Source organism: Giraffa tippelskirchi, chromosome 2, assembly GCF_054371585.1.
Source record: "Giraffa tippelskirchi isolate mGirTip1 chromosome 2, T2T-mGirTip1v1.2.pri, whole genome shotgun sequence".
NCBI classification, from domain to species: Eukaryota; Metazoa; Chordata; class Mammalia; order Artiodactyla; family Giraffidae; genus Giraffa; species Giraffa tippelskirchi.
The window spans coordinates 120,452,905-120,477,227 of NC_137276.1; the positions used below are offsets into that span (position 1 = coordinate 120,452,905).

The following is a 24,323-nucleotide window of genomic DNA, read 5'->3' on the forward strand; positions in this document are numbered from 1 at the left end:
GAGACATACTACACAAATGAAAAAACAAACTAGAAACACAGAAGTCCAAATAAATGAAGAGGAAATAGGCAAACTACCTGAAAAACAATTCAGAATAATGGTAGTAAAGATGATCAAAAACCTTGAGAACAAAATGGAGAAAATGTAAGAATCAATTAACAAAGATCTAGAAGAATTAAAGAATAAACATACAGAGACAAACAACACAATTGCTGAAGTTAAAAATACTCTAGAAGGAATCGATAGGAGAATATCTGAAGCAGAAGAACAAATTAGTGAGTTGGAAGATAAAATGGTGGAAATAACTTCTGAAGAGCTGAATAAAATAAAAAGAATGAAAAGAGCTGAGGACAGTCTCAGAGACCCCTGGAACCATATCAAATGCCCCAACATTCAAATTATAGGGGTCCTAGAAGAAGGAGAGAAAAAGAAAGGGCATGAGAAAATTTTTGAAGAGATTATTGTTGAAAATTTCCCCAACTGGAAAAGGAAATAGTCAATCAAGTCCAAGAGGCACAAAGAGTCCCATACAGGATAAACCCAAGGAGTAACATGCCAAGACACATACTAATCAAACTAACAAAGACTAAACACAAAGAATATTAAAAGCAGCAAGGGAGAAGCAACAAGTAACATACAAGGGAAACCCCATACACTTAACAGCTGATCTTTTAGCAGAAACTCTGCAGGCCAGAAGGGAATGGCAGGATATATTTAAAGTACTGAAAGGGAAAAATCTACACCCAAGATTACTTTACCTGGCAAGGATCTCATTCAAAATTGATGGAGAAATCCAAAGCTTTTCTGACAAGCAAAAGTTAAGAGAATTCAGTACCACCAAACCAGCTTTACAACAAGTGTTAAAGGGACTTATATAGTTAAGAAATACAAGAGAAGAAAAAAGATCTACAAAATCAACCCCAAACAATTAAGAAAATGGCAATAGGAACATACATATCAATAATTACTTTAAATGTAAATGGAGTAAATGCTCCAACCAAAAGATACAGAATGGCTGAATGGATAATAAAACAAGACTTATAAATATGTTGTATACAAGAAGCCCACTTCAGACCTCAAGACACATGTAGACTGAAAGTGAGAGGATGGAAAAATATATTCCATGCAAATGGGAAGCAAAAGAAAGCTGGAGTAGCAATCCTCATATCAGACAAAATAGACCTTAAAATAAAAAAGACTACAAGAGATAAGGAAGGTCACTACATACTGATCAAGGGATCAATCCAAGAGGAAGACATACCAATTGTAAATATCTACACACCCAACATAGGAGCACCTCAATACATAAGACAAACACTAACAGACATAAAAGGAGAAACTGACAGTAACACAATAATAGTAGGAGACTTTAACAACCCACTCACACCAATGGACGGATCATCAACACAGAAAATTAATAAGGAAACATGTCTTAAATAATACACTAGATGAGATGGATCTCACTGATATCTTCAGGACATTCCATCCAAATGCAGAAGAATACACCTTCTTCTCAAGTGCACATGGAACATTCTCCAGGATAGACCACATCTTGGGTCACAAATCAAACTTCAGTAAATTTAAGAAAATAGAAATTGTATCATGCATCTTCTCTGACCACAGTGCTATGAGACTAGATACCAATTACAAGAAAAAAGCTGTAAAAAACACAAACATGGAGATTAAATAATACATTTCTAGATAACCAACAGGTTACTGAAGAAATCAAAAGGGAAATCAAAAAATTCCTAGAAATAAATGAAAATGAAAACTTAGTAACTCAAAACCTATGGGATGCAGCAGAAGCAGTTCTAAGAGGGAAGTTTATAGCAATACAACTCTACCTTAAGAAACAAGAAAAACATCAAATAGACAGTCTAATTTTACACCTAAAACAACTGGAAAAAGAAGAACAAAAATCCCCAAATTAGTAGAAGGAAAGAAATCATAAAAATCAGAGCAGAAATAAGTGAAAAAGAAATGAAAGAAACAATAGTAAACATTAATAAAACTAAAAGGTGGTTGTTTGAGAAGATAAACAAAATCGACAAACCTTTAGCCAGACTCATCAAGAAAAAAAGAGAAAAGAATCAAATCAACAAAATTAGAAATGAAAAAGGACAGGTTACAACAGACAGAAATACAAATGCAGAAATACAAAGGATTATAAGAGACTATCATGAACAATTATATGGCAATAAAATGGATAACCTGGAAGAAATGGACAGATGCTTAGTAAAGTTCAATCTTCCAAGACTGATCCAGGAAGAAACAGAAATTATGAAAAACCCAGTTACAAGCACTGAAATTGAAGCTGTGATAAAAAATCTCCCAAAAAACAAAAGCCCAGGACCAGATGGCTTCACAGGAGAATTCTACCAAACATTTAAAGAGCTAGTGCTAGCCTTCTAAAACTCTTTCAAAAATTGCAGAGAAAGGAACACTTCCAAACTCATTCAGTGGGGCCACCATCACCCTGATACCAAAACCAAACAAAGACAACACAAAAAAAGAAAACTATAGGCCAATATCCCTGGTAAACATAGATGCAAAAATCCTCAACAAAATTTCAGCAAACAGAATTCAGCAACACATCAAAAAGCTCATACACCATGATCAAGTTGTGTTTATTCCATGGATGCAAGGATTCTTCAATATAAGCAAATCAATCAATGTGGTACATGATATTAACAAATCAAAAGATAAAAACCATATGATAATCTCAGTAGATGCAGAAAAAGTCTTTGACAAAATTTAGCACCTGTTTATAATGAAAACTCTTCAAAAAGTGGGCATACTTCAACCTAGTAAAGGCCATATACGATAAGCCTACAGCAAACATTATTCTCAATGGTGAAAATTTGAAAGCGTTCCCCCTAAGGTCAGGAACAAGATAAGGGTATCCATTTTCACCATTATTATTCAACACAGTCCTGGAAGTCCTAGCTACAGCAATCAGAGAAGAAAAAGAAATAAAAGGAATCCAGATTGGAAAAGAAAAAGTAAAGCTCTCAATGTTTGCAGATGACATGATACTGCACATAGAAAACCCTAAAGATAGTATCAGGAAATTACTAGCACTAATCAGTGAATTTAGCAAAGTTTCAGGATACAAAATCAATACACAGAAGTCACTTGCATTTCTATATACTAACAATGAAAAATCAGAGAGAAATTAAGAAATCAATCCCATTCACCATTGCAACAAAAAGAATTAAATATCTAGGAATAAACTTACCTGAGGAGACAAAAGAACTGTACACAGAAAATTATAAGACACTGATGAAAGAAATCAAAGAGGACAAAAACAGATGGAGAGATATTCCATGTTCCTCAGTAGGAAGAATCAATATTGTGAAAATGACTATACTACCAAACACAAGCTACAGATTCAATGTGATCCCTATCAAATTACCAAATGGCATTTTTCACAGAACTAGGGCAAAAAATTTCACAATTCATATGGAAACAGAAAAGATCCTGAATAGCCAAAGCAGTCTTGAGAAAGAAGCGTGGAGCTAGAGGAATCAACCTTCCTGACTTCAGATTATACTACAAAGCTACAGTCATCAATACAGTAATGATACTGGCACAAAAACAGAAATATAGACCAATGGAACAAGACAGAAAGCCCAGAAAAAAACCCATGCATCTATGGGTACTTTATTTTTGACAAAGGAGTCAAGAATATACAATGGGGCAGAGACAGCCTCTTCAATAAATGGTGCTGGGAGAACTGGACAGCTACATGTAAAAGAATGAAATTAGAACACCTCCTAACACCATATACAAAGATAAACTCAAAATGGATTAAAGACCTAAACATAAGACCAGAAACTATAAAACTCTTAGAGGAAAACATAGGCAGAACACTCAGTGACATAAATCAAAGCAAGATCCTCTATGACCCACCTCCTAGAGTAATGGAAATGAAAACAAAAGTAAACAAGTGGAACCTGATTAAACTTAAAAGCTTTTGCACAGCAAAGGAAACTATAAGAAAGGTGAAGACAACCCTCAGAATGGTAGAAAATGATAGCAAATGAAACAACTGACAAAGGATTAATTTCCAAAATATACAAGCAGCTCATACAATTTAATAACAGAAAAACAAATAACCCAATCAAAAAAATGGGAAAAAGACCTAAACAAACACTTCTCCAAAGAAGACATACAGATGGCTAACAAACACATGAAAAGATGCTCAACATCGCTCATTATTAAAGAAATGCAAATCAAAACTATAATGAGATATCACCTCACACTGGTCAGAATGACCCTCATCAAAAAGTCTGCAAACAATAAATGCTGGGGAGGGTGTGGAGAAAAGCAAACGCTCTTGCTCTGTTGGTGGGAATGTAAACTGATACAGCCACTATGGAAGGCAGTATGGAGATTCCTTAAAAACTAGGAATAAAACCACCATATGACCCAGGAATCCCACTCCGAGACGTATACCCTGAGGAAACCAAAATTGAAAGAGACACATGTATCCCATTGTTCATTGCAGCACTATTTACAACAGCTAGAACATGGAAGCCACCTAGATGTCCATCGACAGAGAATGGATAAAGAAGTTTTGGTACATATACACAATGGAATATTACTCAGCTGTAGGAAGGAACATCTTTGAGTCAGTTCTAATGAGGTGGATGAACCTAGAGCCTATTATACAGAGTGAAGTAAGTCAGAAAGAGAAAGACAAATATTATATTCTAACACATATATACGGAATCTAGATCTAGAAAAATGGTACTGAAGAATTTATTTACAGTGCAGCAGTGGAGAAACAGACATAGAGAACAGACTTATGGACATGGAAGAGGAGAGGAGAGGAGAGGGTGAGATGTATGGAAAGAGTAACATCGAAACTTACATTACCATATGTAAAATAGAGAGCCAACAGGAATTTGCTGTGTGGCTCAGGACACTCAAACAGGGACTCTGTATCAATCTAGAGGGGTGGGATGGGGAGGGAGATGGGAGGGAGGTTCACGAAGGAGGGGATATATGTACACCTATGGTTTATTCATGTTGAGGTTTGACAGAAAACAACAAAATTCTGTAAAGCAAATATCCTTCAATTAAAAAGTTAATAAATTTTAAAAATAAAATAAAATTAATGATCTGAAAAAAAAAGATTCCATAGTCTGCATGCTCCACATTTCTTTACACTATCTTGATGAGCATCTGGGTTGTTTTCACTTTCTAGCTGTTATGAATTATGCTGCTGTGAACATTTATATGTGTTTCTGGGTGGACATATGTTGTTAGTTTTAATGGGTATATACATAGGAATGGAATTATTTGTTGGGTTATATGGCATCTGTATGTTTAACTTTTTGAGGAACTACTGTTTAGACTTGTCCAAGGTGGCTGCATCATTTTATATTCCTCTTTAGCAATGTTTAGAATTCCAGTTTCCCTACACCCTTGCCAACAGTTGTTATTATCTGTCTTTTGGGTTATAGCCATTCAAGGGGTGTGAAATGGTATCCCATTGTGGTTATGATTTGCATTGCCCCGAGAGCTAACACATAACCCTTTTAAGAATGGCAATTCATGGAATTCCCTGGCAATCTAGTGGTTGGAATTCCAGGTTTTCACTGCGGGGGGGCCCAGGTTCAATCCCTGTTCAGGGAACTAGGGTCCTACAAGTCATGCAGTGTGGCAAAAAAAAGGTGAGGGGCGATGGAGTGGGAAGATGCAGAAGAGCATGCTGCCTATGTTTAAAGTAATGTCTAAAAATAACACTATTTCCTCAGTAAACCTGCTCTAGAACTTACATGTTCTGGCAGTTCAGAGCTGCTGTAATCAGACGAAACATCCACATTGGAGAGAAATGTTCTTAGGTCGCTCCCACAGAATTCACACTTGGGCGATACCTCCTCCTCTTCTTCCTACAGAGAGGAGAGAAAAAATGAAGATATGCCCACATGGAGGCCCAGAGCCTCTCAGAGCAGGAGAAGCCAGAGCCCTGGGTAGGGCCAGCAAATCTACACTTCAAAGAGTGTGTATGGAGAAGAGAGCTGGCCCATCATCTGCCACCACCCCGAACCTAAACCAGTCTCAGAAGACCTGAAAGGTCTGTCTGGGATTCAGGTGGAACCAGCCCTGCCCAGGGACCAGAGCAGGGACAGCTCTGTGGAAGGCAGCCCCCAAGGCCTTCCTCAAGCTCAGGCCCATCTCTGGGTGTCAGGGGAAGAAAGCTCAATACAAGCTCTTGTGTTTCAGAAAAAGGAAGGTGCTGTGTTTGCAATGCAAGAGACCTGGTTCGATCCCTGGGTCGGCAATATCCCCTGTAGAAAGGAATGGCCACCCACTCCAGTATTCTTGCCTGGAGAATTCAATGGACAAAGGAACCTGGTGGGCTATAGTCCGTGGGGTCGTAAAGAGTGGGACATGACTGCTCAGTTAACACTTCTGTTTGAAGAAAGAATTTCAGCCTGAAGAGTCTATAAAGTGACCATAAAATTTAGAAACCTGGCCAAATATAAACAGTAAATGTTGACTCATATTACATTACATGATGTATTTAATGTGTCACCATGCATTAGAATTGCTTAGTTCAATGTGCTGCACAAAATAACAGTGAACACCAACCATGTTGTTGCATCCACAGGGCATTCGTGTCAACTCCTGCACACATATCTCTGCTGCCCTGCCTCACTTGTTGGTGAATCTTATTTTCAGCAAATAAGGCTGTACATTTAGTGTGCCCCAGAAGAAGTAATCAAGGAGGTTCCAGTCTTGGGAGTGTGCAGCTCTCAGCACAAGTCCAAGTTTGGAAATAATCATACTGCCAGTCAGTCCCTTACCTCTTTGGCCAAGCAAGGTGGTATGCATCCTGTCGGAATGACTAAGGTGACCTCTCCCTTGCCCGTCGAAAGCAGACATTAATTGGTCACTTAACACTATTAAATATAGCTAACGCTCACTGTGCTTCCAGGCTTATGGGCATTGTTATAGGTTGAACTGTGTTCCCCCAAAGGCTATGTTGATCCTAACCCCTGGTACCTGTGAATGTGGCCTGACTTAGATTGGGGTTTCTGAAGATGTAATGAAGTTAAGAGGAGGTCGTTAGGGTGGGCAATAAAGCAATATGACTGGTATCCTTGGAGAAGTGGGACATTTGGACACAGACACACGCTGTGACAGCCAAGGCAGAGACTACAGTGATGCGGCCACAAGCCAAGGAATGCTGATGACTGATGCTATCACCAGAAGCTTGGAAGAGACAAGAAGGGACTCTTCCAGGTTGGACTTGTTGACACCTTGATTTTGGACTTTTAGCCTTCAGAACTGTGAGACAATACTTTTCTGTCACCATAAGCCACTTAGTTTCTGGCATTTTGTTACAGAAGCCCTAGGAAATGAACACAGCCACCCTAAGTGCTATTTCAAGTACGTGAGCTCTTAGCCTGCTTTTTTTTTTTAAAAGTAAGTTCACTGTTTGGACTTCCCTGGCAGTCCAGTTGTTAAGACTTTGCCTTCTAATGCAGGAAGTGTGGATTTCAGCCCTGGTTGGGGAACTAAGATCCCACATGCCTCTCGGCCAAAAAACCAAAACATAAAACAGAAACAATTCTATAACAAATTCAATAACAACTTCAAAAATGGTCCACATAAAAAAAAATCTTAAAAAAAAAGTATGTTCAGTATCTTTTGTGCAAATCATCATATGCCTTTTTACATCATTTATGACAGAAATAAAAAAAAATGTAAATGAAAATTACCTTGAACTTAATGCCTAAATTGGAACTCTCTTGTTTGAATGTCAGAATAGATGGTGGTCCGATGCTGGGTAATGTTCTCAGAGAGGGCTCAAAGAGTGTTATGAAGTCTTCCTTAAACTAAATTTTAAAAAGAGAGAAAGAAAAAAATGGAAGATTGAATAAGTGATTTCTACCATGAGTATGGTGTACTAGTTGGGTTGATAAATATCTCTTACCTCCAGCTCACATAAAATACTTAGTTTTGGTTCTTCTGGGTTAATTATCCATTTTGCTGAAGAAAAAAAGAGACAGATTTAGAAGGAAAGTTTACAACTTTCACGCAGTGCAGTTTGAAAACCATTTTCTGTAAAGTCCTAGCCCATCACACACACATGGACACACACACACAGAGTCTAAATGCCCTGAAACCCTACCTTCTCCACCTTCTTGCATATATTCTTTTATTTATTGGAATGTAATTGCTTTACAATGTTGTGTTAGTTTCTGCTGTATTCCTAGGGGAGCTCTTTTCTAAAGGGGTTGGACGCCGTCCAAGTTAAGGAAGGCTCCCTAAGGGCAGTTTGTCTTTGTCGGAAGGGGGGGTTGATGCCAGACATCCAGTTACCTCTTAACTTAGTTGCTAGATTTTCAGGTTCATCCTCCTTCTTTATAGAGGGCACTTCCTTCTCTGAAAAAAGAGTGTACATTTGTCAATCAGTCCTGACAAAGGAGGAAAGAAATCTCAGAGAAAAGAAACTATGCCTCTTAGGAAAGTAAGTATCCTTACTGTGTTTATCTTTTAATGTTTTTCCTTTTCCCAAATAACATTTTATCAACAGTAAGTAACAAACAGAGGAGGTGCACCACTAATAAAACACATTAAAAAATGTTTCCTGGGGCTTCCCAGGTGGCACTAGTGGTAAAGAACCTGTCTGCCAATGCAGGAGACATAAAAGATGTTTCCTTGCTGCTTTTGAGTCTCAGAATACTACATGAATGCATATTTTACTTGATTATAATCATGGTTTGCAGACCTTTTGTGTTCTGCCTTTTAAGCATACCATTCTGTCTAATTTATGACCATCATTCTGCAAAAGATTCTTCAGTGAGAGGAGTGCTGGGCTGGGGTTGAGGAGTAGTTCCCCATTCAAAACAGTGAACTAAACCACCAGGATAATTCCTTCTGCAGCTTCCAGGGCAATACTGGGAATGGGAAAGACAGCCATTAACACACAAGCCACTTGGAGTAAATGTCTAGAAGGTTAAGCAAATGAGATTGGCATGATGAAAAACCAATCAGAACAACCCACAATGGGACAGAGCTGGTGCTGAAGAAAGAGATGGTTGTCAGAGGATGAGACCCTTCCTATGTGGTGGTGGTAGTTTAGTCGCTAAGTCGTGTCTGACTCTTGCGACCCCATGGACTGTAGCCTGCCAGGCTTCTCTGTCCATGGAATTCTCCAAGCAAGAGTACCAGAGTGGGTTGCCATTTCCTTTTCCAACTTCCTATGTGGAGGATCTGAATAATTTTATTCTTTTTAAGTGGACCATTTTTTAAAGCCTTCATTGAATTTGTCACAGTATTCTTTCTGTTGTTTATGTTCTGGTTTTTTGGTAGTGAGTCATGTGGGATCTTAACTCCCTGACTAGAGATCAAACTCATATCCCCCACATTGGAAGGTGAAGTTTTAGCCCTGGACTTCCAGGGAAGCCCCTAAACAATTTAAAAGTAAGTTTTAGGCATTTTGCCCAACAGAAATGCCAGCACAGATATTTAAAAAAAAAAAGAGTGAACAAAGGTTTTCATTAAGATATTTTTTGTTATAGGGAAGAGGTCAAAACACCAAACCAAACCAAATCAAATGACCTTGAAACATCTAACAATCAGATGTATTACATAAGTCACAGTAACTGTAGGTATATAAAGGAATACTATGCAGTCATTTCAAGAAAGTAGATCAGTTGTTCCTGACATAGGAAGGTAAAAAAATTTTTTTAAATAAAAAAAGATAAAACTGCTGTTAATCACAGGAAATATAATTTTCTAGTAGACTTTTAACTGATAAACTATTAGAATTAGAAAGTCCAGCAAGAGAATCAGATACAAGATTAATACAATCAATAATTTTCCTCAGTTCAGTTCAGTTCAGTCGCTCAGTCACGTCCAACTCGTTGTGACCCCATGGACTGCAGCACGCCAGGCCTCCCTGTCCATCACCAACTCCCAGAGTTTACTCAAACTCATGTCCATTGAGTCAGTGATGCCATCCAACCATCTCATCCTCTGTCGTCCCCTTCTCCTCCTGCCTTCAATCTTTCCCAACATCAGGTTCTTTTCAAACGAGTCTATACATTAACGGTAACCAATTAGAAAATATAATAGGAAAAAAAATTCCAACTGTTACATCAATAAAAAACAACTGCAAAACACCTCAGAATAAATTAATTAGTGCTGCAAATAAGTTCTCTATTAAAAGGAACTACAAAAGAAGATATGAAAAAAATTGAAAATGTACTCTAGGCTCCTGTTGTTAAAGTAGTCAAACAAGGAAACTATTAGATGAGGTGGCTGTAATAATGCCTTGGTAGTCAACTGTTAGCAAAAGGGAAACCTAAGCCAGAGTCAAGGTTAATGCCTCAAGGTTAAGAACAGCTAACTGCAAACAGCCAACTGGGCTTTCCCAAATAACGCAACCTTAAGCAATAGCCAATCAAATAACTTCCTTGGTTTGTTCCTTCGACTTCTCTATAAAAACCTCTCCGGAGCTCTCCTCTGTGGAGTGCTCCTAGCCATATTGGGTTTGGCGCTGGCCAATTCCAATCCATATCTACTCAAATAAACTCTTAAATAAACTCTAAAGACATGGAAAATGTCTCAGTTTACCTTTTAATGCTGCAAAGCAAGATCAAAGAGTTAACTTGTCAAATTCCGCTGAAAAACTTCATGGCAATTACTTGGACTATACAGATTAATTTGGGAATAATTAACAAGTTTTCTAATAGTAGGTTTAATATTAACATACGATATTAATTCTACATCTGATTTTTATGTTAGATTGTGTTACTCCTCTGGGCAGACCCTCCAGTGACTTCAGACTTCATTCTCATTGAATAAGATCTGGTCCTCACCATCTCTCTGACCTTATTACCTAGAATTCACTTCCTTGCTCACTCCACTGCCTCCTTGTTGTAGAGGGAAGCACTTGCTCTTCCCTATGCCTGGAACACTCTTTCCCCAGAGATCATCATCACTCTCACACTTCCTTGAGGTCTGTACTCAAATACTTCAGCTTCTCAGTGAAGATTTCCCTGAGCATCCTGTGTAAACTTTCACCCATCTGTCCAACATTTCCCACCCCTCTGCCTGCTTTATTTTTCTCCTTAGCACTTACATCATCTAAGCCATTGTGCATTTACTTGCTTTGTGTATTATTTATGTCACTATCACCTTCACCTCCACCTTCCACACTTTAATAGAAGACCACTGAGACAGAGGTTTGTCTGCTTTATTCATTGCTGTGACGCTAGAATAGGAAACTGACCTATGACAGGTACTTGGTATGTGCTCAGTAAACATCTGATGAACCCATGATCCAACATACAACAAATAATAAAGTTTAAAGGAAAGGCTATTCATAATGATGACTTCTGAGGCATATACTGAGTAAGTTAAAAACTTAATGTTCCAATAATATTTTTCTTAATGGTTTGATGTTTAAAAAACAGCATGCATATGTTACTTCTATAATAAAAAATAGAGATATATATCAAAATATGATGGCAGGTTATTTCTTGATGTGAACACAGGTGCTACCATTTACTAAAGACTCAGTGCCAAGGAGTTTCAATGTTGAATCTCATTTTGATCTTCATAATTGTCCTATGAGAGAAGGATTATTATGGCCAATAGAGGAAGAAGGAGCGTCAATGAGGTTAACTGACTTGCTTAGTTGTCACAGTGTTAGTTTGTGTTGGTGCTGGGGTTTAATTCTACCTCCCCCATGCTCTTTCCAGCATGCGATCCCACCTCCCAGCAAAAGCTTCAGAACCAAACCACTCACTGGGCTTCTCCATGCTAGACAATTGTTGAAGCCAACTTTCTTCTGTTTGTATTGATACTGGAACTGTTGGATGCAGATTGTGATAGATAGCCCTGAAATTTAGACAAAATGCTTGTTTTCAGTATACCTAGAGAGTTGTTAGCAGTCCTTTTAAATCTGGTACATTTAACAATCAAATAACAAATGTCCCTAGAAGACCCTGATTTCTTTTTCTTGGAAATATTTTCTTCCATTCTTATGTCTTCAGTAAAGTCAGGCACACTGTGTTAGTGTCGTATCTGTTCTTTGCAAAGTACTCCTTTCTAAATCTTAGAGGCTCCCAAAACCATATTATTTCTCTCAGAGAGCAAATTACTACCCCTCTATCTGTGCATGTGTGTCATTATTGTTGGCGTTGGCAATGATGTTATGTGTGTTTAAACATTTATTTGAATTTAAATTAGAACATACTGTTCATTTTAAAATAGCTGTAAAATAATCAAGTCTGTTTAAAGGACTGAAGTTAAGTGCATTGTAATTAAGCATTCTGTATTCATCCCACAAGTATTGTGGAGTTTAATCAGTCAGTTAACACTGACATTATGGGAAGCAGGAATTTACTGACTAACTAAAATGACTGTTACTGGTAACAAGTAAATAGTAACTATTGCTTTTCAAGTTCCTTTGCCTCTTTGAATTTCAGGGGTTTTTTTTGTTTGTTGTTTTGCCATAATTTGCTGGCTCTTCTAAAAATATCAAACAAAAATTTCCCAAAGAGTTTAGTCAACTTTAGGACTATTACTTTTTCACCTTTTTCAGTTCTCTTATGTCTCTACCTTTCTTTTCTGAAGCTTTGTTTCTGGTATATTGTGTGTTTTAATTCTAAAATAACTGTACTGTAGTGGCTGGAGAACGACTCTGTTGCAGCCACTCCAACTAGGGGAGTCCTGTTTGTCTAACTTCCCAGGGAAACAAGTTATGAGACCAAGAGTAAAGGAACACTGAAGAAATTTTAAGATAGGCAAGAACTCAGAAATCTGATTATCCATGAGATCAATACAAAATAATTACCTGAGGAATTTTCTCCAGCAAAAAGAAGAGGAATAAAAAGAAAAAAAGCAATATGGAAATCAAGAAAGTATGGCCATTAGCCCAATTCAGAAAAATTGAAGACAACTAAAAACAACCAAGAGTTCAGAAGTTCTCCTTTTAGGAGCCGAGTTTTATGGACATAGGATTTCATTTTCTTGTATATGCATGCAGTTACAGTATTGGTTTCTTAGCAAGAAATTATGAGTATTGGTTATTGGTTTTCAACTTCTAGAATCAACTTGCACCCAAACCACTAAGATCTAATAATAATGACAAAACACACAATCACAATAAAACCTAGTAAAGTAATATGACTTTATATGATTATATTATATATTTTAATAAAATCTGTTAAATAATTTGTTGTTTATTGGAAGAGGAAAGGGTAAGAGGAAAGAAGGAAGTAGAAGTTCATTAAAGTGTTAATTTTTTAAAACAGAGTTAATAGTCACTAAAATTGATAAATCAAGAAGTACAGATTTAAATACTTTAAAGTTCTAAAGGTTAGAAAAATTAAAAATAATATAACTACTGAAAATGGAGAGGAGGGAAATGGTGTGAGTTACTTTCCTCAGCTTTCACGGTGGGAGGTCAGTAGCTATGTTAAAAATTAATAAATCAAGTAATGAAAATATGCTATTTAAATTATACTGGGAACAAAACAAACTGTTAACAGTATGTTAACTCTGGTGAGTGGAAGAGGAAACAGAGAGGGGTACAGAAATCTACAGATAGATAATAAGCCAGAGATCGGCAAAGACCCTGTCTCTATCTGCTCCAAAGTGTCAAACAGTGTAGATTAAAAATTTTTTAATATATATATTAGTTGCAAATGCCCTGGATGATCTTACTCTACCTTCCTGACATGTTCATCCCCAAAGTAAACATCATTTGCAAAAAATAAGATGAAAACTGAAACAATTTCTTACCTGTCTAAATTCATTTCAGACATTTCTTTCCTAAATGTCTGAAATATTTTAGGAAAACCTGTTGAATAAAACATGAAACAATTTAGCCATTCCATTTGAATCAATGGTTCTCAAAAGGACAATTTTGCCCCCTAGGAAACATTTAGCAATATCTAAAGACATTTTGACAATTTTTGATTGTCACAAAGCCTCGTAGGGACTAACTGGCAGAGTCAGATGTAGACAGGGATGCTGTTAAACATACTATAGTGCAGAGTACAGTCCTTCCTCCTGCTCTCAACACACTCAGCCCCAGCAAAGAATGATCCAGACCAAAATGTCAATACTGGGGGATGGACGAAATCTACTCGAAGTAACTGCTGTGCCTCCAAGTGGCTGGAGTGGTTTCAGTACAGGAAGTTAGGCACAAATGTTTACTTTGGGGGGGTGGGGGGCAGGGCTGTTTCAATAGCAGAGCATCCTTAAAGCACTACTCCTTCCTCTTCCTCGTGGCATGAGAGAGAGAGAGAGAGAGAGAGAGAGAGAGACGGGAGGACAGAATGAATATGAGAGAAGAGGACACGATCACTGAATGCAGCCGTACGTGTTATAAAGCGAGCACTCGTACAGTACTGCCTGTTTCCTGTTTTAGGAGGATGCTTCCCCTTCCTCCTAAACTGTGAACCATCACAGCCGCTCAGCCAAGACTTCAGTGTCTTTGATAGAAGGGACTGAGACAGGGGTGTATGGGAAGTGGTGAGTGTATTTGGAAACTGACACCCCCGTAGACGAAGGTTCTAGAGTAGTTGGACCAGCTCTCCCCTAGGGATCGGGAACCCTTAGAGGAAAGGGCTCGGCGTGGGGGGCGAGGGGCGGGGCGGTACTTTTTTGGGAGGAGATGCTGGAGGGGGCGCTCTCGCTGGACACCGGCGTCTGGCTCCACAACGACAGGCTCGGCGTCCTGAGCGTCAACGTTGGGCTCAGGCTGGGACTGACGACGCTGGCTAAGCGGAGGCGAGGCCAGCGTTCCTCATTGGCATCTCCGAAGTCCCAAAACTTCCAGAAATATTCCTCGCTGAACCTCCCAAAGACCTCCATCTCCTTCTCCAGGTCCGCCACCGCCTGCTGCTCCTCTTCCTCCTCTTCCTCCTCTACCTCCATCACCTCCTCTTCCTCCTCCTCCTCCTCTTCCTCCACGTCCACCTCCTGCTCCTCCTCTTCCTCCTCCTCCTGGCTCTGCTCCTTCTCGGGCTTTCCGAAGCTGCGTTGCGAGTGCATGTTGGCCGTGGCGGGCGGGAAGCAGGCTCCCCGCTATAGCACAAAGGACACCGGCGGGTCCAGGCCCGCGGGGCGCGCCGCCTTCTGTGCCTCCGTCTCCCCGGGCAACCGCCCGCAGTTCGGCCCGCGAGCCTGGAGATTAAAGTCGCAGGACCCCTCAGCCGGGAGGACTGGCGCTGGGGGGAGAGGGGCCGACTGGGAGGGTAGCCAGGACCCCTGCAGGTTCCTTTGGCATCTGCGTTCTGGACTCCAGCGGGAAATTCTAGCGGCATGCTGCGAAGTGATCCTCCTTTCTCATCTCTCAGCTCATTTGCAGCCAGTATTTAAAAAATTTTTCAATTAAAAAAAAAAAAAAAGGAGGTATAGTTGACTTAAAATATTGTATTAATTTCTAATGTACAACACGATTCGATATTTTTGGAGAACATACTCCATTTTATTATAAAATATAGGGAAGCTAGTTTTGGGAGCTGGGGAGGGAGAGTGGCTACTAGCGATGGGCACCCATAAGGCCACTTGGTATTGCTGATGCCAGGGTTTGGTTTTGGAGTGACAGGTGCTTGGTGGAGCTTATGATAAAACTTTATTTACAAAAGCTGGCACCGGTCCACCATGGTAGTTTGCTGGTTTGATTTTTCAAAACACTGCCTTAAATGTGGGCTTCCCAGATGGTGCTAGTGGTAAAGAACCTCCTGCCAATGCAAGAGACATAAGAGAGTTTCCATCCCTGGGTGGGGAAGACCCCCTGAAGGAGGTCATGGCAACCCGCTCCAGTATTCTTGTCTGGAGAATCCCATGGACAGAGGAACCTGGCAGGCTACAGTATATAGGGTCACAAAGAGTCAGACACGACTGAAACGACTTAGCATGCACACCTTAAATATTGTTTATCTTGATTAGTGAGATTTTTGATGCCACTTATATTTTGCCACCGAGGTGAGTGCCTTGCTGTCGTCTGGGTGCTGATTAATGCTTGTTCTATCCATCCATACAGGGGGTGGACAAGGCCTGAGGCATTTGGCTACCAAGACATCTCCTGTGGCTTTGTTTTCAGCTCATTGTACTTTTTATCACCGGGCTGGAAACCAACTCAGGCTTGGTTGCTCTTTGCTCCAAAGTTAGTGTTCAACAAGCAATGGTTGGTGGAAAAAGAAAGGTGCTTTGCTTGGGAAGCTGGCAATCTGGGGAGGTGGTGAACTAATGTCCTCCACACCATCTCCCAGTGAGCAGATCAGAGGGCAAGAGCTTTAGAGGAAAGCTTTAAGGATGTGTAGACAGGGGCTGTGTGCAGAGCAGCACAGTCAGCTCTTGACCACCATCTTGAAACTGGTCATGCTGTGGTTTGGTCAGTGTCATCTTGATTGTTTTAAGCATAATAACTCTCAGTTTCAGGGTGGTTTGTTGCCATTTTCTTGAAGCCAGCTCCTGGAATTGGGCGAGCCATAGATGCAGTACTGCTCAGGGTGCAGCAGCTTATATCATGGCTACAGTCTGGTCATCACGCTGTTTAGCTTTTTCCCTTTGGTGGTGGTTATAGTATCTGCAAAACAACTCAGTAATGTGTCTCAGATACTGTTATCTATGTCCTTCAGGGCAGAACTAAAGAGTCTGTGACTGCCCTACAGGTGATTTCCTGCTTAAATTGTTACCGTTTCTCTAGGCCTAATTGGTATTTTTGTCACTACATGTCTACATCCTTTCAATCATTAATTCTTGAGCCAGGCTTTTGTGACTCAGGGGAGGCTCCTAGGAGACTAAAGCCTTTTTCTACAAACAAGAAATAGGGCATGTGGAAGGGCTTTTGTACCTGGGAGAATCCTGTAGAATCCTGCTTGGTTTTGTTAGGGGAAGCACTGACTGAAACTGCCTACCCTGGCCAGGCACTATAGTAACTATTTGCACAAGCTGTTTTATGACAGGAGGTCCTGGTAAGAAACATGGAACTACTAAGCCACCACTAACCAGGAAAGTTCAGAAAAGGTCAAAAAGTGACACCACGTGTCCAGCCACCTCCCAGAATCCTTCTCACTGGCGTCCATCTTGGCTGAACAAGGCACCACCAGGAAGGATTCTGAGTCAGAATGATTGGCTAAAGACAACCCAGAAACTAATCCCATCACCATAAAACCCAAGACTGGCAGAGCATTTCTCCTGGGTTCCCTTACCCTGCTGCTCTCTGCCCGGCTGCCCTTTCCCAATAAAATCTCTTGCTTTGTCAGCACATGTGTCTCCTTGGACAATTCATTTCCGAGTGTTAGACAAGAGCCCACATTCGGACCCTGGAAGGGGTCCCCCTTCCTGCAACAGCTTCATACTTACTAAAATTTGTGTAAAATATTTGTGTACACATAAAGTGTACAGAATAATATAACGGACATCTGTTTACCTACTGCTCAGATTGCAAGTTATAACTTCACCATACAGTTCAACTTCCCTTTAAAAGCCTGTTAAGACTGACAAGGGTTCCTGGTGGAAGGAATTATGTTCTTGCTGTTTACCTTCATCTCTAATAAAGGAAGCCAACTGAGACTCTATGTGGCTGAGGACATTTAGGTGTTGTGAAAAGGGTCTGGATTGACCCTTATATTAAGTAATGACGGTTAGGCTTAGAGTCCCCTTCTGTCACCCTTATGGCAGAAAGTGAAGAAGAACTAAAGAGCCTCTTGATGAAAGTGAAAGAGGAGAGTGAAAAAGTTGGCTTAAAGCTCAACGTTCAGAAAACTAAGATCATGGCAACTGGTCCCATCACTTCATGGGAAATAGATGGGGAAACAGTGGAAACAGTGTCAGACTTTATTTTTTGGGGCTCCAGAATCACTGCTGATGGTGACTGCAGCCATGAAATTAAAAGACGCTTACTCCTTGGAAGGAAGGTTATGGCCAACCTAGGTAGCATATTTAAAAGCAGAGACACATTACTTTGCCAACAAAAGTCCGTTTAGTCAAGGCTATGGTTTTTCCAGTGGTCATGTATGGATGTGAGAGTTGGACGGTGAAGAAAGCTGAGCGCCGAAGAATTGATGCTTTTGAACTGTGGTGTTGGAGAAGACTCTTGAGAGTCCCTTGGACTGCAAGGAGATCCAATCAATCCATCCTAAAAGAGATCAATCCTGGGTGTTCATTGGAAGGTCTGATGTTGAAGCTGAAACTCCAATACTTTGGCCACCTCATGTGAAGGGTTGACTCATTGGAAAAGACCCTAATGCTGGGTAGGATTGGGGGCGGGAGGAGAAGGGGACGACAGAGGATGAGATGGTTGGATGACATCACTGACTCGATGGACATGGGTTTGGGTAGACTCCGGGAGTTGGTGATGGACAGAGAGGCCTGGCGTGCTGCAATTCATGGAGTCGCAAAGAGTCGGACACGACTGAGCGACTGAACTGAACTGAACTGAACTGTGTTCTCTGCTAAATAACCTTACATCTTTCAGCCTCAATTTCCCTTGGAGTATATTGGGAATAATAATATTTACCCCTAAGGTGTATGTGGCTTCCCTGGTGACTCAAATGGTAAAGAATCTGCCTGCAATGCAGGAGACCTGGATTCAATCCCTGGGTCAGGAAGATGCCCTGGAGAAGAGAATGGCTACCTGCTCCAGTATTCTTGCCTGGGAAGTCCCATGGACAGAAGAGCCTTTCAGGCTACAGTCCATGGCGTCACAAAGGGTCAGACACGACTGAGCGACTAAGAAAGATGTATGTGAAGACAATTAACTATGAAATGACTGCCTACAACTGTAAGGACATTTCACCCAAAGACCACCAGGAACACATATATAGTTAAATAAGTTGGGTTTATTACTGTTACAGCAAGATGTTTTAGTAAGAGAATGTTAGAAAGAATCTAATACAGTATTTTGTGTTTGGTTAGATGATTTCTGAGAGGTCTAAGGAAATGGGCTTTTGCTCTGAAGTGGATATTGTCAGAAAGTGAACTATTCTGCAACAAAGACCTGTTGTATAGCACAGGGAACTATACTCAATATTTTGCAATAACCTATAAAGGAAAAGAATATGAAAAAGAATATATATAACTGAATCGCTGTGCTGTATGTACACTTGAAACTAACACACATTATAAATCAACTAAACTTCAATTGAAAAAAGAAAGTATTCTGTGATAGGGTATTTTGTGATGGTACAGTGATCTTATTTTTGTCTACGTTTAGACAAAATTATGACGTGGCTTTGTTTTGTTTCATTTTGTCATAGTGACAGCATAAGCATGTGTCTTATTTTGTTTGGGTTGCCATTAACAGATTATCATAAACCAGGTGGCTTGTAAACAACAGAAATTTATTTCTCACAGTTCTGGAGGTTGGGAAGTCCAAGATAAAGGGGTGGCAGATTTGGTATCTGGTGAGTGCCTACTTGGGCTTCCCAGGTGGCGCTAGTGGTAAAGAACCCACCTACCAGTGCAGGAGACATAAGAGATGGGTTAGATCTCTGGGTTGGGAAGATCCCCTGGAGGAGGGCATGACAGCCCACTCCAGTATTCTTGCCTGGAAAATCCCATGGACAGAGGAGCCTGGCGGGCTGCAGTCCATGGGTTTGCACAGACTCTGACACGACTGAAGTGACTTAGCATGCACATGCATGAGAGCCCACTTCCTGGGCATGTATCTGTCCTCACATGCCAGAAGGAGAGAGGGAACTCTCTGGGCCTCTTTTTTAAGGGCACTAATCCCATTCATGAGGGTTCTGTTCTTAGGACCTAATCATTACCCAAAGGCCCCACCTCCAAGTACCATCAGATTGGAAGTTAGGTTTCAACAGATGAATTTTAAGGGGACACCAACATTCTAGTTTGTAGCCCCTTGTATGAGATTGTTATTCTTCGAGAATCTTTCTATCCAACAGGAGGACTAAATGGCCTGGCAGTGAGCAGCAGCCCAGCTTGCAATAATAGGGAGGTCTAGCTGTGAATAGCAGGTCAGTTCCCAGCAGGGACTTTCAGCCTTGAGTCTTCCAGCCCAGGGCACTTGTAAAAACAGACCTTTCAAGGGAGCAGAAAGTGAGAAGTTAAATGTCTAGAATCACTAAGCCATATCTAATTTATTTACTTTAAAAATATATAATTTGGTACAATTTCTTAGTTTTTTGGCCACTCCATGCAGCATGTGACATCTTAGTTTCCTGACCAGGGATCAAACCCATGCTCCTGCAGTGGAGGCTCAGAATCCTAACCACTGGACCACCAGGGAAGTCCCTAAGCAGTATTTTATGATTGTCAGATCAAACTAATATTTACTAAGGACTATGAGCCAGCTTTCTATTGGATGCTTGGCCAGGCACTGAGTAGGAAAGCTGTGGTCCCTGCCCTCCTTACCTGCCAGCAGTACCTGAGCATGGGGCAAGAGTTCAGTGAGCTCTCAGGCACCAGAGCAGAACAGGCAGGAGAGAGGCACAAAACTGACGTGCACTTCAGGGAGTCAGAGAGCTCATACACAGAATATTGTTGGAAGAAGTGCTCTTACAGGCTATCGAAGCAGTCGACACAGACAAGAGGACGTTTCCAAGGCTCTGGAAGGAAGAGGGAAATGTGGGTGTTTGGAGAGGAGAGTGAAAAGCATTCAAAAGCATCTCAGGGCACCTAAGGTAGGGAAGGGGGCTAGCAATGGGAAGTGTGGGTGGAGATTCAAGGTACAATTAAGATAATTGGAGTAAGAAAACAGCCCAACACTTTTCTGGGCAATGAGAGCATTTTGATGCCAGAAGGGATCCTAGAAGTCATGAAATTCAGCCGGCCACTTCTCCTTAGGGAAGTGACCTGTCTGAGGAGAGGCAAGTTGCTTTGTTTCCAGGGTCCTCAGAAAGCAGAATGGGAAACCAGGATGTGGGTTGAGGTTGGGGCTAGAAGAAAGCCCCCACCAAGGGTAAAGTGCTTCTTCTGAGCTGCCTGCCTCTAGCAAGGTTCTGTGGCTGGTATAGCATTTTCTCAATTGCATGGGAAAGTAATTTTTTTAAAGCATCCCTTATTTACAACCTTTGTTAAGGCCTTTTTGAAAATCTTCAAAACCTTTTCCTCAGACCTACTCACTCCACAAAGAATGATTTCTTACTTCCTCACAATGGAATCACTCTTTTGTTTTGGCCATTCAGAGGCCAGATGATTTTAGGCCTTTCAGCATACTGGGATGGGTTGCCATTCCCTTCTCCAGGGGATCTTCCCGATCCAGGGATGGAACCTAGGTCTCCTGCATTGAAGGCAGATTTTTTACTGTCTGAGCTACCAGGGAAGCCCTTTAGTGTTTTCCCCTCCTCTATTCCCCGCCCCTCACTGGAGTTGGGGGGCTTGGGATTTGAGAGCCAGGCACCGCCCTACCTACTTCGTGACTTGGAGCTTAATGGGCTTCAGCTCCCTTATCTGAGATTCCCAATCGGTATACTTGACATGCTATTTTGAGATAAAGTTTATTTTTGTTTTTGTTATGTTATAAATATATATTATAATTTTATTATTGAGAACTGATAGTGTATTGAATATTTCATTTTTTAAGACCACATAGTTTTTTTTAAATTGAAGTATAGTTGATTTACAATGTTGTGTAAGTTTCAGGTGTACAACAAAGTGATTAAGATATATTTATATATTTTTCTTTTGTAAATTAATTTATTTGTTTTAATTGGAGGCTAATTACTTTACAATACTGTAGTGGTTTTTGCCATACATTGACATGAATCAGCCATGGGTGTACATGTGTTCCCCATCCTGAACCCTTCTTACACCTCCCTCCCCATCCCATCCCTCAGGGTCATCCCAGTGCACTGGCCCTGAGCACCCTGTCTCATGCATTGAGCTTGGACTGGCGATCTGTTTCACATATGATAATATACATGTTTCAATGCTATTCTCTCAAATCATCTCACCCTCGCCTTCTCCCACAGAGTCCAAAAGTCTGTTCTATACATCTGTGTCTCTTTTGCTGTCTTGCATATAGGGTCATCATTACCATCTTTCTAAATTCCATATATGTGTGTTAACGTACTGTATTGGTGTTTTTCTTTCTGACTTACTTCACTCTGTATAATAGGCTCCAGTTTCTTCCACCTCATTAGAACTGATTCAAATGCATTCTTTTTAATAGCTGAGTAATATTCCATTGTGTATATGTACCACAGCTTTCTTATCCATTCATCTGCTGATGGACATCTAGGTTGCTTCCATGTCCTAGCTATTGTAAATAGTGCTGTGATGAACATTGGGGTACATGTGTCTCTTTCAATTCTGGTTTCCTCGGTGTGTATGCCCAGCAGTGGGATTGCTGGGTCATATGGCAGTTCTATTCCCAGTTTTTTAAGGTATCTCCACACTGTTCTCCATAGTGGCTGTACTAGTTTGCATTCCCACCAATAGTGTAAGAGGGTTCCCTTTTCTCCACACCCTCTCCAGCATTTATTGTTTGTAGACTTTTTGATAGCAGCCATTTTGATTTGCATTTCTCTGATAACGAGTGATGTTGAGCATCTTTTCATGTGTTTTGTTAGCCATCTGTAAGTCTTCTTTGGAGAAATGTCTGTTTAGTTCTTTGGCCCACTTTTTGATTGGGTCATTTATTTTTCTGGAATTGAGCTTCATGAGCTGCTTGTATATTTTTGAGACTAATTCTTTGTCAGTTGCTTCGTTTGCTATTATTTTCTCCCATTCTGAAGGCTGTCTTTTTACTTTGCTTATAGTTTTCTTGTTGTGCAAAAGCTTTTAAGTTTAATTAGGTCCCATTTGTTTATTTTTGCTTTTATTTCCATTACTCTGGGAGGTGGGTCATAGAGGATTCTGCTGTGATTTATGTCAGAGAGTGTTTTGCCTAAGTTTTCCTCTAGGAGTTTTATAGTTTCTGGTCTTACGTTTAGATCTTTAATCCATTTTGAATTTATTTTTGTGTATTGCATTAGACAGTGTTCTAGTTTCATTCTTTTACAAGTGGCTGACCAGTTTTCCCAGCACCACTTGTTAAAGGGATTGTCTTTTCTCCATTGTATATTCTTGCCTCCTTCGTCAGAGATAAGGTGTCCATAGGTGCGTGGATTTATCTCTGGGCTTTCTATTTTGTTCCATTGATCTATATTTATGTCTTTGTGCCAGTACCATACTGTCTTGATGACTGTGGCTTTGTAGTAAAGTCTGAAGTCAGGCAGGTTGATTCCTCCAGTTCCATTCTTCTTTCTCAAGATTGCTTTGGCTATTCTAGATATTTTGTATTTCCATATGAATTGCAAAATTATTTGTTCTAGTTCTCTGAAAAATACCATTGGTAGCTTGATAGGGATTGCATTGAATCTGTAGATTGCTTTGAGTAGTATACTCATTTTCACTATATTGATTCTTCTGATCCATGAACACAGTATATTTCTCCATCTATTTGTGTCATCTTTGATTTCTTTCATCAGTGTTTTATAGTTTTCTATATATAGGTCTTTTGTTTCTTTAGGTAGATTTATTCCTAAGTATTTTCTTCTTTTCATTGCAAGGAATTGTTTCCTTAATTTCTCTTTGTTTTCTCATTGTTAGTGTATAGGAATGCAAGGGGTTTCTGTGTGTTAATTTTATATCCTGCAACTTTACTATATTCATTGATTAGCTCTAGTATGTTTATCTATTTTATATATAGCAGTGTGTATATATTAATCCCCCAACTTCCTAATTTATCTTTCCCCTCAGCTTTCCCCTTTGGTAACCATAAGTTTGTTTTCTGTGTCTATGAGTCTGTTGTTGTTGCTGTTTAGTTGCTAAGTCATGTCTGACTCTTTTGCAACTCCAGGGACTTTAGACCTCCAGGGTCCTTTGTCCATGGGATTTCCCAGGCAAGAATACTGGAGCAGGTTGCCATTTCCTTCTCCAGGGGTTCTTTCCAACCCAGGAATTGAACTGATGTCTCCTGCACTGGGACGTAGGTTCTTTACCACTGAACCATCAGGGAAGCCCTATGAGTCTGTTACTATTTTGTAAGAAAGTTCATTTGTACTCTTTTTTTTTTTCCTCCAGATTTCAAACATATAAGCAATATCATGATTGTCTGTGTCTGACTTATGTCCCTCAGTATGACAATCTCTAGATCCACCCATGTTGCTGCAAATGGCATTATTTTATTCATTTTTATGGCTGAGTAATATTCCATTGTATATACGTACCACATCTTATTTATCCATTCATCTGTTGATGGACATTTAGGTTGCTTCCATGTAAGACCATTATAGTTTTGTTTAGGAAAAAATATTACCTCTGTTAACTATAAAATAATGTTTTACGTGTTTCCAGTGTAAGCAGATTTTTTAAAAATATTTTTTCCT

At 40.1% G+C, this 24,323-nt stretch overlaps 1 protein-coding gene across 4 annotated transcripts in view; it reads right to left on the minus strand.

Annotated features, from left to right (window-relative positions):
• Nucleotides 1-15,124, minus strand: part of ERICH6 (glutamate rich 6) — a 55,690-nt gene extending 40,566 nt beyond the window's left edge. For all 4 annotated transcript variants that reach the window (XM_081570429.1, XM_081570428.1, XM_081570427.1 and 1 more), the window contains exons 1-7: nt 14,640-15,124; nt 13,777-13,834; nt 11,777-11,868; nt 8,341-8,403; nt 7,952-8,007; nt 7,737-7,853; nt 5,787-5,900 (exon numbers count right to left, since the gene is read on the minus strand). In XM_081570429.1, the coding sequence (XP_081426555.1) occupies nt 5,787-5,900; nt 7,737-7,853; nt 7,952-8,007; nt 8,341-8,403; nt 11,777-11,868; nt 13,777-13,834; nt 14,640-15,033 (894 nt within the window). In that variant the 5' untranslated portion in view covers nt 15,034-15,124. The remainder of the gene's footprint in view (nt 1-5,786; nt 5,901-7,736; nt 7,854-7,951; nt 8,008-8,340; nt 8,404-11,776; nt 11,869-13,776; nt 13,835-14,639) is intronic.
• Nucleotides 15,125-24,323: the final 9,199 nt, after the last annotated feature.